At 42.0% G+C, this 14,095-nt stretch overlaps 1 protein-coding gene across 1 annotated transcript; it reads right to left on the minus strand.

Annotated features, from left to right (window-relative positions):
* Window positions 1-10,163: 10,163 nt before the first annotated feature.
* On the minus strand, window positions 10,164-12,634 carry LOC108782441 (leucine-rich repeat-containing protein 24). Its single transcript, XM_018550722.1, has one exon. It carries the CDS (start codon window positions 12,632-12,634, stop codon window positions 10,715-10,717), a length of 1,920 nt encoding a protein of 639 aa, XP_018406224.1. The 3' UTR covers window positions 10,164-10,714.
* Between the last annotated feature and the right edge of the window lie 1,461 nt (window positions 12,635-14,095).

Raw genomic sequence — 14,095 nt, forward strand, 5'->3', positions numbered from 1 at the left:
ATTAGACAATACACTCGCGGATTCGAGATTCGAGGACAAATTATATGTGCAATTTGAAATATTTGTCGAATTGATTGAATAAAATACGAAGATATTTTGAAGGTAATGCCAGAGGTGTGCGCGTATAACAGTGAGCTGACTGATTTAATAATCATAATTTATGATCCGAGACTTTAATTATATGCACGTAATTATAGGTATACGTAAATTGCGGAATTCCAGTTTAGATTTGACATCGAACGTGACGTTTCCTTTATTCGTTAATTTTCTCTCGCTTATGCCGGTTTCCTTTCATTACCCGCGCATATCACATCGTTCGACGTATCCCTCTCTTCGTACATTACTCGCATATTATACGTCGTGGAATACTTTCCAATTGAATTTTCACGCGATCCTTTTACATGATGTATGTGTGTGAGACCCATCATAATTTCTCACTTTGACAAATGCAAGCGGATCGATCTGACACGAGATGACCCTCTTTCTATTGATAAAGTGCCGCTTATAATAATGACGGATAGGGGATTCCTCCTCGTCAAACGTCAAGAGCACCATCGTCCTGCCTGTCTTCGATCTATCTCTCCGCTCTTCGTTCCCGGCGTTTGTTTGACAATCGCTTGAAATCTCATGATTCGACCGCGTCTCGTTCAATGCCTCTTTTTAACGTCAACGGATAAACGCAATGACGAAAATAACGACATATCGACATATCGGAGTTAGCGCCCGTGAACATTTATGGCTATTAACGCGATAGAAAATAAGCGTATGAAAATAAACTACATTGTTAAATCCTGGACAAATATTTATGATACAGTACGCCGGAATTATCCTTTTCAATATATGTGATAATTTATAACCGTTACTTTAGGTTTATAATTTGATGTATTTAAATTAAATTTGTGAAACATATTTTAATTAAATTCGTTAAACACATTTAATTTTTAGGAATAAAAATGATTAAGCGGTGAAATTAATATTTTATGAAAACTTTTAAAAATAAGTTATTTAAATTAGAATTAGGGCACATCAGGCACATGTCTTTTATTAAAAAATTTGATGTACAGATGAAATAAGCACGGATGAAATAAGTAATTCTTGAATATATAAATAAAAATGTAATCACATTTGGTTTTAAATAGCTGTACACAGACGAAGTCTGAAATAACTTTATTCCATTTTTTTTTTTCCATCAATTCAGTACTTATAAAAACTACAGGATTTACATTTATATTTATTTTTTTATCATATCTTCAGTTTATTTCTCTCTCAAATGTTAGTTGTAACATTCCGCTTCTATCAACTTTGCATTTTTTTTATCTTGAAAAACAACATTTTTACGCATTATAAATACAAACTTGTCGCTGGACAGGAAAAACAAAACCACTAATTCGATCGAAAAAAATTTTATTTCGACAACTGTCGTTATAGCACATGATTTTACTGTACATGTGAGTTCATGACAGCGTACCGCACACGCGCGTTCTTTCCTCTCTCTTTCCTTTTTCTTCCTTTCACCGCAACAATTTCCGGTCTTGAATATATATTCTGCTCTATTATGTATACCTTCAAAAAAGTGCGTAATCTTGGAAATATAGATACGCCTATGCTCTCTAAACAGTCGCAATCGTACGCGCGCCCTTTCCTCTCGTTACTCGTAAAATAAAATAAAAGAAATATTTTTTATTATTTTTTTGTTCTCGTTTATTTTTTTATATATTCGTCGTCATACACCACCGCGCCGTTAGACGGATTCTTCTTGCGACACTAAATTACACATTTGTACATCGTTAACATCCTTAAAAGTGGTTGCCCCCTTTGGCGGGGACACGTCTTAAGGGTCGTAAACTAGGTCCGATTCCTTTTTATAACTTACACGCGAACATTCGGTCTACAGGCAAATGCACATACATACCTATCATACGCATATACAACGCACACAAACATGCGCGCGCACGCAGGATACATAATAACGTAACTCTGCTCACTTTTTGATGTTGCCAACACAATAACACATTGGTTTAGTTTGAGAACACAAGTTTATATTAATTCGGATCGATTCAGTAACAAAGTTGCTTCGAGCTGCAACGTCTTGAAAAACTACTTATACGTAGGATAGTAGTAACAATATGTAAATGTGTGTAAACATGTATAGATATGCAACGCATGGATATGTAAACGCATGGATATGTGAACACGTGGATATGTAGGGGATGTATAAAAAATTCCAAAAGCTCGAAGAGAGATTTACATTTTGTCAAATCTAAAGACTCTGTAAAACAATCTCGTTGGCAACTCTATCGTTTTCCCGCGATTTTCGAGAGATTTACATTTCCTCCTTTCATCCGGTTTTCAGATTACATCTGATGTGTCGCGAATGGTACGTACAAGTGTATGTGATATCCCTTCGGACGGAGCGCATATGTACGCGATACTATTGTTTCAAACAATAGCCTGTAGACGCCGTCGACGTCCTATTATCTTTAAAACTGAAATTTTTATTGTCCGCAATAGAAGCGTAGATATGCGCTCAGCGCTTTAAAACTACGATAAAAAATGTAAAATTGATAGAGAGGGGTTAGAAAACTTAGGTTGTATATACGAATATATACGAATGTCTATTCTCTCCCAGTAATAAGGATGACGTATAACGGATGTGTTACCGCATGGGTTATTAACAGAGTCAACAACCTGTAGCGAGGATTTTTCGCAGGACTCGCGTGTTCTCGAGCCGCTCGCGTTCGTTGGAACGGACGTTAAAGAGTTATTCATTAATGTTATTACTAGCGTTAACACGGAGCACATAACCGGTTAGTCGCCGCAACGCGGTTTGTAACACTCGGTCTAATTGTACAAAGTGCAGCTTTTAAGGCCGAGGTCGATGCGTTACGTCGATGCGTATCTCGGGGGCCTTTTTTTCGCGTGCTCAGGATTGCCAGATTTTTACCTTCGAAATACAGGAACTACATAGATCACATAAAGACAGAAAAAAAGCTTGTAAACGGGTAGCGTCACTCTCTTTCCGATTTTCAATATGTTCTCAGTTCTAATTTAATTCCTGTTTAGAAACCTAATGACATACAAGATTTCAGAAATCAAATTAGATTTCTAAATTTGCAAATTTGCAATATAACATCGTTATCTTCGCGTCCTTAAATCTAGGACAGCTACACATAAACCTCTGGCAACCCTATATTCATACCTGAGTACTTGTATCAGAAATTCATTCATTTAATTCCATTCAAAAATACATCGCACCTTCGTGAACGTTATTTATGTAACAACTGGATATTTATAAATAGGTGTTAGATATATTTCCAGATATCTCTGTATATTTCTTTTTATAACAAATCGAAAAGAACGTCATGTGTTATGAACGAAATTAACTCTTGATCCGTGATTACACATCTGGCAGTTACGTGTTTAAAATCGATTTTGTATATCTTAAGACGCGATTTTAAAGTATTTTAAAATGCAAGTCGTCGTAAGTGTTTTTAAAAAAGACTAAGATATACCTTACTTTTAAATTTAATACCCTTTTGCTTTTAATTTCCGTTTGTCCACATCTCCACTAATTAAGTAAAAAGAGAGAATGTCGGATTAGAAGTTAATCTCGCTACTTCAACCGGGTACAAAATTAACAACGTGGCGCGCTATTAGAATGTAACGACAATTAATTTACCGTGCATACTTTGAGATTGTAGAAAACACTTATCACTCACACCTGCTTCTATGTACGAAATCACTGCCAATAAATATCTCCTCTTTCATCTACCGTATCCAAATCTGCTTCATACCATTATTATCAGGTGCTGTAAATAATTCATGATCGGTTTTCTCGTATTACCTCGCTTATTTATCATGAAAGTCGTCGTACATTATTGTCTATGTACAAAACTTCACGAATCCAGCAAAATTAACACTTTGTCTTTTAATCCCTTATTTCTTCTCTTCCTCCCTTTCTCTCTCTCTCTCTCTCTCTCTCTCTCTCTCTCTCTCACTCTCACACATGCACTTGTCCTGTTACCGCTTTAATTTAAAATACTTCTCGGTCGATTGGTAGTTACTACGATTTATTGCTGCCAATTGTTAAGACAGATGATACTCGTTTGTTACGTCACGGTACAACAACGGGAAATACCATTGAATGTTGTATTTATATTCTGACAATAATGAGTCGTAACAACTGATGCGAACTTTGGCCTAGATAATAAAGCTATACGACCAGTCTTGGCCACATCAATAAGAAACATTAAAACATTGTAACAATTTTATAAACTCTAGTTAAAAATATTTATGATATAGGATACACATATATAGCTATAAAATTCATCTGGTTTAGCTTATATCCTTTTTTTTTTTTTTTTAAAGGGCTCGGAATACCTCGTCTTACGCCCAAAATATTCTAAATCCGTCGTTGCGTAACATTACGTTAATACGTCTATATGGTTCCGAAAGTACGAAAACTCGAGGTGTGTAAATTTTTGCGAAGAAACCGAGCGTCGAACGTCGCGGTCACGAAAGCATATTTTCACGCTAGGAGCGAAGGACGAGCTCCTCCCAGCGAGCGAAATTACCTTAAGAAGTGAGAAAATATGTGCACAGGGTTGTTTACGCTCGTCTCGTATAGCTCCTCATTTCTCGGCAGTGTTTTATATATATTTTCTCGTAAAAATATGCAAACACGTAACCGCGTTCTCGATACAATTACAAAAATTGTAACGACTGACGTCATCTTACCGAATGTCGTAAACAGATAAAAGATCATGTATTATCTTTCTCTTATGAATCGAATGATATATTGAAAATAACGGAACATTTGTCTATAAATTAATTTGATTGAGCTTTATTTTGTCAAAATTTGGATTAAAAGCTTAATTATATATTAAAAGTTAAATTAGCTTCACATAGCCAATGTTTATTCATATTTCATTAGCGTTAAATATATTTTAATTTATTCTAAGCTGTTGTTGTCAAACACAGTATTAAATTAATCGATGGTAAATTATAGAAAATGTCATAAATGAAACTTTAATGTTAGTCTGCTATCGTGTGCAAAATAGCACGTGGAAATGTTGAACACAATTTGAATAAATTATTCGGTAAGTTATTCTCATTAACAAATATAAAATCGCGATGCCTGTATAGGACAAGCATTTGTATGTACGACGATAGTTTCGTTTCACGCAATATCGCATGTCACGCACCAACAATTAATACAATTATTTATTTTTTAGGAAAAGGATTCCAGGAAATAAAGAATTTTTATAATTTGAATCAATAATTCAGGAAAGTGAAAATCAATGGCCAAAGTCAATGTGAGATGAAATAGCATTATTAGGATTGTACTTGCTAAGTTTTATTATTGAGTTATTTTTAGAGTGCAAAACTTTCAAGGGAGCCAATGAGGATCACTCTTAATTTTATAATCACTAGGGACTTACTTATTGAACGTGATCCTCTCACAGAATAGAATTTCGAATCGAATGCCAAAATTCGGAATATTTGTTATTTTCCTCGATTTTTAACGATATGTGTAATGTATTTTGTTATATATTAATTCTTTATAACTTATCTCTCTATCGTGCTCCAGTTTCATAAATAATTATAATATTCCTTCATGGCAGTATTACGTTCGTGTAATTTCCCGGCGAGCTGACTCGTTAGATTACTTTATCCAACACATTTTTCTAAAAAATTTTCATTAAATAACGTGTGTAAATATTGTGATATCGCGTGATCGGTACACACCCCGAAGATTCGCACTTTGATTTTGACAGTAAATCGCAATTAATATCGCGTTTTTCCGAATGGTATAGCTCGCATTGAGTTTTGCACAGGTTCTAGGGGGAGACCTTTCACATGCCTTAGAGTCGCTAGCTAGACAACGAGTGCTATCACTGAGTATATTGAACCGGCATGTGGCGTTGTGGCACTCGGTTGTGTGCCACGTCGATCGAGAGGTATAAAAAAAACACTCATGGAAATCAGATATAAAGACTCACTTGCACGCAACAGTTGACTCTCGACTGCTTTGAGGGATCGACATGCCGGTATACGCGTGAGAACGCTCGCGAAAACACATTTTTAAACTAGATAGTAGAGTTGGAAAAAAGAACGTGACATTTTCATTAGTCCACGCTTTATAATTTTTAATGTAAGAGCCACACGATTTAAGATGAGCGATTTCAAGTTCGAAAGTTAAGACGCAACGACGTTCGCAAAAGGGAAAAATTTGCGAGCTCATACACCGTACAAATTTTTTTTTTTAACATCGCATATATAAGCGAAACTGCATATATGTAGAAATTTCGAACGAAACTTTTTTCGAGGACGAATTCGGTTCGCGTAGATTAACGAGCGGATCGCTATACGAATGATAGGTAGGATTGAGTAACGGCGCATTCTTCAAATAGAAATTGTTACGGAACGAAAATTTCCGAGAGAACTAAAAAGAGAGGAAACAAAAACCGATTATTCGTAATCCGTTTGTTCGGATAAGATAGCAATTAAAATAGTGGACAAACAAATAAATGAAGAGAAAACAGAGCTCCATGAATTACGAGATCATTCTGAAAATGGGCTTTACTGAAAATAGCTTCACGAAGATCATTTCGTCTTCGTTACACGCATGTACATCGACTCACACATCCGTGTGAGAAGAATGGTAGTCGAACGACGGTCGAGTTCGTTTCAAAGTAACTGTTGTCACTCGCTTTACATTCCTATGAACTTTTCTGTAGTCACTTAAGACCGGTTAATTACCACGACTTTTAATTACGCGCAACGGAAGATAGAAATTATCAGACAAAGAAATGTTCCGTGATCCCCTTGTAATTTACTCTTGGAATATTCAGTACAATCAAGGCAGTCAACGTTATTCACTTATATGTCACGCGCATATGTCATCTATATTCGTCCCCTTTTCTCTAGATATATAAGAATTAATGCAAAGTCCGAGTGATTCAGTTCTGTGTGTGCATGCGACATATCGTCCGCAGTGGCTGCGGGCGCTATTTCCGGAACGCTGTTTTATTTTATTTTATTTTTTTTTTTTTCGATATGTCGGATACGGCTTCGAGATCATTGAGCAGAGAAAAACTGGTCGTTCTACACGATACGCTACAGAACAATCGGTGATAAACGCAAAGCGCCGAATTGCGCGCGTGCGCTCTCTCTCAGCCGCGTGCTTTTTCGACGAACGGAAAACGCGTACGCGCAAACACGGATACACTCTCATCTATACTCATCCATAAACACACACATACGCACACGAGTACATGCTTATTTACGGCATACAAAATGAACGCACGTCGACACACTTTTAGATGGCGATCGAATGAAACTCGCGACTGGCGTTTTTGACCTATCGTCAGATCGAGTTAATTTACCTCCTTTAGGGGTAAGAAAGTGTCTCCAAATTGATACCTAGAGAAATGATTCGCAATTTTCATTAAATTGTCCGTTGCCACAAAATCGTAAGTCTTTTTTGTTGCGAGTAAATTAAAGAAAGTATTTTTATGTTTTCCTAGAAAAAGACAGCATGTTAAATTTATACGTATTGCACAATAAATTATAAAATAAAAAACAGCTTGCTTGAAATTGTAAAAAATTCATATAAAAGTATTATTAAGCATCCACTTTTGACCGAATATGACCCATTTCGCTTATATTTGAATATTTTTCGATCGATTATCACTTAATATTATTTATAAAATAAAACTATCTGTTAAAATAAAAATCCACTATAAAAGAAGAATATCCAATAAAAACCAATTTATGAAGTAAAAGATAATAAATACATTGTTACGAGTTTTTATATTGCTGTAAAGATTTTATAACGTTTTCTGTAATTGTAGGTTATTCAGAGACAAGTTGCTTCCTGATCAATTTGATCAAATATTCAATGGTTTTCTCTGAATTAATAATTCAACGTGTGAAAAATACCCCTGTAGAAGCACAGTAATCCGACTTGACAGTACGGTTCATTCGAATACGTGATTCGACAAAGCCTCACTTACGTAAGATGCCAACGTTGGGCATAAGCCAACCAATCAATCGCGAAATCCAGCTTTAGTGATTGAGCAATAATATACATTCGCTCGTAATTGATTCAGAGACTTATCAGTCTTATGTAATTGATTCTAGCGGCTTGGCATGTGCAAAAAGACCACGATCAAGGCCTACACATACTCTGGATTCATTGTCACAACACACGTGCTCGCAAATGACACACCACTAATATTGAAAAAGCCTTAAGCTGATGGTATTACATTTGTTGTACGACAAAGCATTTGAAGCCTATTGATTGGCTGCAAGAAAGAGAGTCGTTCGAATCTCTTTATCCTATAGCCAATCAATAAATTTAAAATCTTCGTCGTACGACAAGTGTATTGTAATACTATAGCTTTAAGCTTTAATATCAGACGTCATCAATATTATTGACTGACATCGTCATTATGTTATTTGTTGTACAAATTTAATACGAGGTACGTACCTTTTACGCTGATAAATATCAAAATAAACAGCAAAATTGTTGTTACGCTACGCGTTACGATATATCGATAATTACTACTAAATTGAATATTAAATAAAATATAAGGAATTCAATCAAGCTGTATTCCGAATAAAATGGGAATCGAGAAATAAATTTGTATTGGATAAAAGCGTAGCGAATTTCATATAGAATACTCGAGAAAAATTGGTACTACCCGCCAAGAGATTGCGATTGCGATCGAATCGAAGAACGTGCGGTCGTAAGTATGGATCCAGAGCAGCATCCGGCCGCCATATCCCTTACTCGATCGTTTACGCGAGGTTTCGTCTCGGACACGAGAGCCACTCGTCCCAGCCACTCGAAACAACAATATAGGCTCGTCGGTCTGTAATCGTGAGAGTTTGTCGACCGAAGCTTCGAGAGAATAACCCTGTGTTGACTCAACGAGACTACCTCGTGTATTCTCCTAATTGAGATCGCGCCATTTTGCCAGCGCGAGTTTCCCGTTCCGCCGAATAAATAATTCCGTGAATCCGTTCGCATTTCTGTTATTTTTCTTTCCTTTTCTCATCCTCTCTTTCATCGAATTGACTAGAAAAAATCCACGAGAGATACTTCGTAGCTTAAGCATCGTTCCTCGCTTCCTATGCAATTCTACACGCCAGCCTCATTGCCGGAAATGTGTACTGCCCAATCTCCATGCTCGCCGTTTATCATCTTAAAGGGAGCTACTTAACGCATTTTTTACCTGGGAGATTTCAGCCTCCCAACTGACTCAAACCGCTTCGGCTTAGTCATTATACAAATGTATTACCCGTCGATATTGTGCTGCACAACCGCCCAGACAATGACGTGGTTGGCGTAGCGTATCGTCATCACTTCCCTCGTCCCCGGCTTGGTGCACGTCGTGTGTGTATGCATTTCCTGTATGCACTCCGTGTGCGCGAGACATCGCCTTGCGATCGACTTTCATTGCCGCATTACACAGAATGTTTCCAGAGGAAAGACCAATATTTTGAAAGACAATAGTGTCAATCGTTGCGAGTACAAGAGAATCTTAATGAACACGTATCTAAATTTGAATTCTCGAGTTTGTCGTTGGATTCTCACGAGATTACTGTGAACTTGAAGATACGTATCATTTCTGCGTGTTCGATTCTAATTGTAAAATCTTATTATCAATCGCGATATTTATGTATTCTTATACAAGTACAAATTTTCGTGAGTAACTTGAGAGTTATATTCACTCGCAACAATAGACACGTCGTCATCTTTCAAACGTTGACCACTTTTTTCAGTACATCCTGTACAAGTTAACATTATCGATATCGAACACTGGAGGCAATCCTCGTGACACACGTACAAACGGAACTGAACTGAACGTCTGCCAATTGGTTGCACCACACGCACCCCGCACAAGGACATTTCTAACTGTGTCACTAATTGCCGTCGACCGCCTCAAAGAGTCGCACCACTACAAACGCTCGTTTGTAAGCGTCCGTTTACGATGAACAAATGGACGTGGGTGATGGTTCTTAAATTCGAAAGAGCCCCGATTTTTGCCATTCGCTCAAGCGCACGGTTCGTGCTAATCCACTTAACACAGTCGACCATATAAGTCTTTCAAGCGAAATTTTACGTACAACGCAAACGATTCTCGGTGGCCACGATGTCAATCTCTTGCAGTAACGATCCACGCGTTCGTCGACCTCTAGAAAGCTCCTTGCATACGCCTAGCGATTCGACGCGCGTACTATAGTTATGGCAGTCTTTAGAGGTGAGCTGTGCGTTGTTCACGTCTTGTCTATGGTTCAATTGTACCTTCCCGATTGCAAGGTGCTATCGCTCTTGCTGACTTGAATGGTATCTATTTAAATGTGTGAAACTGTATAATGTTGTATCGTCCATCACTGTACGTAAACGCGATTGCGAGCGTAACGCTTTCGTCCAACAGTAAAGAGTGGTCTGTGTACAACAATAATGACGCGTTAGCTTTGATCATATAGTCACACTGATGCGATCACACTTGAACGCGAGATTCGTCCGGCACATTTTTTTTAAACCTGTTCACTACCGCCCGCCCGGCACTCGTGAGGACAACTCTTTTTCTTTTACTTTTTTTCCTTCGTTCCTCTCTTAGCAGTCAGTGTCGTCCTCCTGGTGTCGTCTACGTAGCTCCAGATAACGGTGACGGGCATCGCAGTAATGAAGTAGCGGTACCTAGACGTCGGTACCGGTGCCCTCCTGATAACCCTCATCGGGCGAGCTGCGCGTGGATCCCAGGACGCGTTTCAGCGCTGAAACCGGCGGCAGCACCGGGACCCCCTTCTGCCAGACTCTTATCTGCTTCGCGCCGGGTGGAAATTGCTCGACGACCGGCGCGACCACCGCGAGCTGCTGCTCCTTCGAGGGATACACGTTCGCCGAAACGGCGGACGCCCTACCGCAGCTGTCCCTGGCCTCCCACAGGCAGCTGGTGTAGAGCATCTTGCCGGCGTCGTCTAGCGCTTCGACGCGGCCGTAATCGGCGACGCCGTAAGGCGTGATGTCCTCGTTGGAGCTGCGCCGAGTGTCCCTGATGAGATCCGGATTATCGATCGGCATCAAGGATGTCGTCGACGAGAAACACCCGGCACCCGGCATCGCCGCCACCGCGGGCTGATTCTGATCGTCGAAGCGGCTGATTGTGCTGTACTCGCTCTCCTGCATTACGACCGCGTGCGGTCTCTGCACGTAGCTCAGATGCAGCGACGCGGGTGGCTTGGACTCGAGCGCGAACGACGTCGTCTCGATCTCCTCGTGTTTCCTGCGAGTCGTCGAGGTCGCGGACGGAGGGTTGTTGTCACCGCTGCCGCCACCACTGCCGCCGCCACCGCTGCCGATACCGTCGCTCGACGCCGCTTCCATCGGCGCCGACGATTTCACGTCCTTCAGCGGCATTCTCCGCAAACGAATGAACAATACGAGAATGATGAGCAGGATGAAGAGTATGAGCACCACCAACGCGGCGGATATACCCGCGATCTGGCCCGAGCCTAAAGTCGACATGCCTGCCGTCCTTAGAGACACGTGCAAGGTGAAATTTGCCTCGACGGAGCCAGCGGGATTCTCGGCAACGCAGTAGAACTCACTAGAATCCGCTTCCTGTGCGTTGGTGAGAATAAGAGTGCTCCGTTTCTTAAATTGACCCTCCTCGAAGATGAGGATTTTTTGATAGCTGCTGAAGGCCGAGTGATTGGTCAATAATCGGCCGTTCCAATACCACTTGATTTCTGCTGCTGGTACCGCACTCACGCGACACACGATACTAGCGTTCTCGCCGATGGTGGCCTCGGCATAACGGCTGGCTATCAGCAAGATCGGCCGGCAGGCAAAGTCATCGATACCGAGATCGGTGAAGGCACGATCGAGCAATTGCTGGGGCCCGTGACATACGGGCGTCACGATGGTCGGTAGATTATGCTTGACCAGCCACATTTTCATCTCACGTAAATGACAATCGCAGACCCACGGATTTTCGTGCAGCTCGATACTAGTGAGCTTGTTAAGCGGCTCAAAAGTGCCCAGATGCAGGGTGGACAGTTCATTGTTGCTCAGCTTGAGACTCTCGAGCATTTCCAGTCCGCGCCAACCCTTAGCCTCAATCTCGACGAGCTGTGTATGCGATAAATCGAGCTTCACTAGATTCGGTGTGCTCTTAAACGCGTGCGAGCGAATTCGTTTGAGCGGATTGTACGCGAGCACCAAATCGCGCAAGAATGGCGTGTCGGTGAAACTCGAACTCGGCACCGCGGCCAGCATATTGTTGCTGAGATCGAGCTCCACGAGATTCGTCAAGCCGGCCAATGCCTCGCTATCGATCCGATCGATACGACACTCACGCAAGTAGAGACGCTGCAAATTCGTCAGCCGCACGTGTATAAATATGTTGTTTGGCAGGTGACAGATGTTGTTGCCGCTCATGTCCAGCACCTGGGTCTCCGGATCGATCCACTCCGGTATGCTGATCAGGTCGCGATTCACGCACTCCACCGTGCGCTTCCCGCTCTTCCACTTGCACGAGCACTTGTCGGCACAATTGTCGCTGGCTGTCACACCGAGTACCGTTACCGCGTACAATAGAAACACCGAGACTCCCATGATGGATCGTTATTGTCGTCGTCGTCGTAGCGAACTTTGGTCGTCCCACGACTCGATTCGACTCTCTCCTTTTTCTCTTTCTCCCTGTACCTTGCTTTCCCGACGACACTCGGGATTCGCGCACGTCGTTTCAATGACGACCGAGAAGCATCTTCCGTACAGGGAAGCCTCTCGGGAGCGATCTTACGCCCATCCTCCTTTCCGTGTTCTCGTGCTCGTATTTATTCCTTCCTCCTTTCCTCCCTGCACCTTCTTTCCTCCTTAGCGTTCTCTTTCTTACGATTCCCCTTTTATAGTGGCTGCTGCTCCTCTCACACACCTCGAAATTTATACATCCGCTGCAGAATCCTCCCTGCGCACCGTGGCGAACTACAAGGGGAATCGAAATTGAACGGACTCGTTCCGTCCCTTCGCAAATCCTTCCTCAGCACCCCTTATCCTTACGGCGTATTCGCTATGTTCCTTCGCCCTCGCTCTCCGAGCAGCGCGCGCTCCGTCCGACGAGCCCAAACCACCGAGGACGTCCCCTTGGATTTTCGATCAGCCACTTCGTCGAGTATCCATTGGCGGCGTCACACGTGCGCACACGCGACCAGCACATACGACGTCACTACTAAGCAGACGAACAAGGCGGACAAGCCCTCGTCATCATCATCGTCGTCGTCGTCCTTCTTACGTAAATCTATGTCCACCAACGTGCATTATTCTCGTCGTCGCCGACGAGAAGCTCCTCGACGCCTCCGCCACGCCGTATCGACTGTAACCGCACCACTACCACCAGCGACGACACCACCACTGCTACCACCAGACCACCACCGCTACCACTCACATCACCGTCCGCCGCCGCTACTACAGAAGCACCCCTGATACCCGAATTCTCACGAGGTGCCCCGTCGTGCTAGCCGAGCGTAACGTTGCTCTCGTTGTGCGGGGGCTAACGTACGAGGGTTCGCGACTGTCTCCCCTAGCTATAGTGTACCCCTTGCCTCTGTCTCTATCTTTCTCTCTCTCTCTCTCTCTCTCTCTCTCTCTCTCTCTCTCTCTCTCAACTCACTGTATCTGTCAACGTCTCTCTCCTTCTCTCTCTCACACTCTTTTTTCCTTTACGTTTCTATCTATCACATTTACGCGCGCGCGCGTTCCCTTACTCGAGGGAAAAAACGGCGACGGCGACACCAGCGACGTTCGGCGTCGTCGTTGTTGAAATGCGAGACTGCGAAACCCCCGGCTGCGAAACAGAGAGACACCCTCTCGCACGGCTTTCCTCTCCTCGTATCTTCATCTCGCGTCGTCCTTTCTCCGTCTCTCTTCGTTCATTCGTACGTTCATACGTCCGTACTCTGCTAACATCCCCTCGCACCCTTTGGCATCCCCTCACCCCGTTGCACACGTTGGGTGGCTCGGGAGGGAAAACGCCGACACGAAGTAGGGCGCACCCTTCTTCCAAGCTCGCTACAGGGT

The sequence above is a fragment of the Cyphomyrmex costatus genome, unplaced genomic scaffold (assembly GCF_001594065.2).
Source record: "Cyphomyrmex costatus isolate MS0001 unplaced genomic scaffold, Ccosl1.0 scaffold127, whole genome shotgun sequence".
Lineage (NCBI taxonomy): Eukaryota > Metazoa > Arthropoda > Insecta > Hymenoptera > Formicidae > Cyphomyrmex > Cyphomyrmex costatus.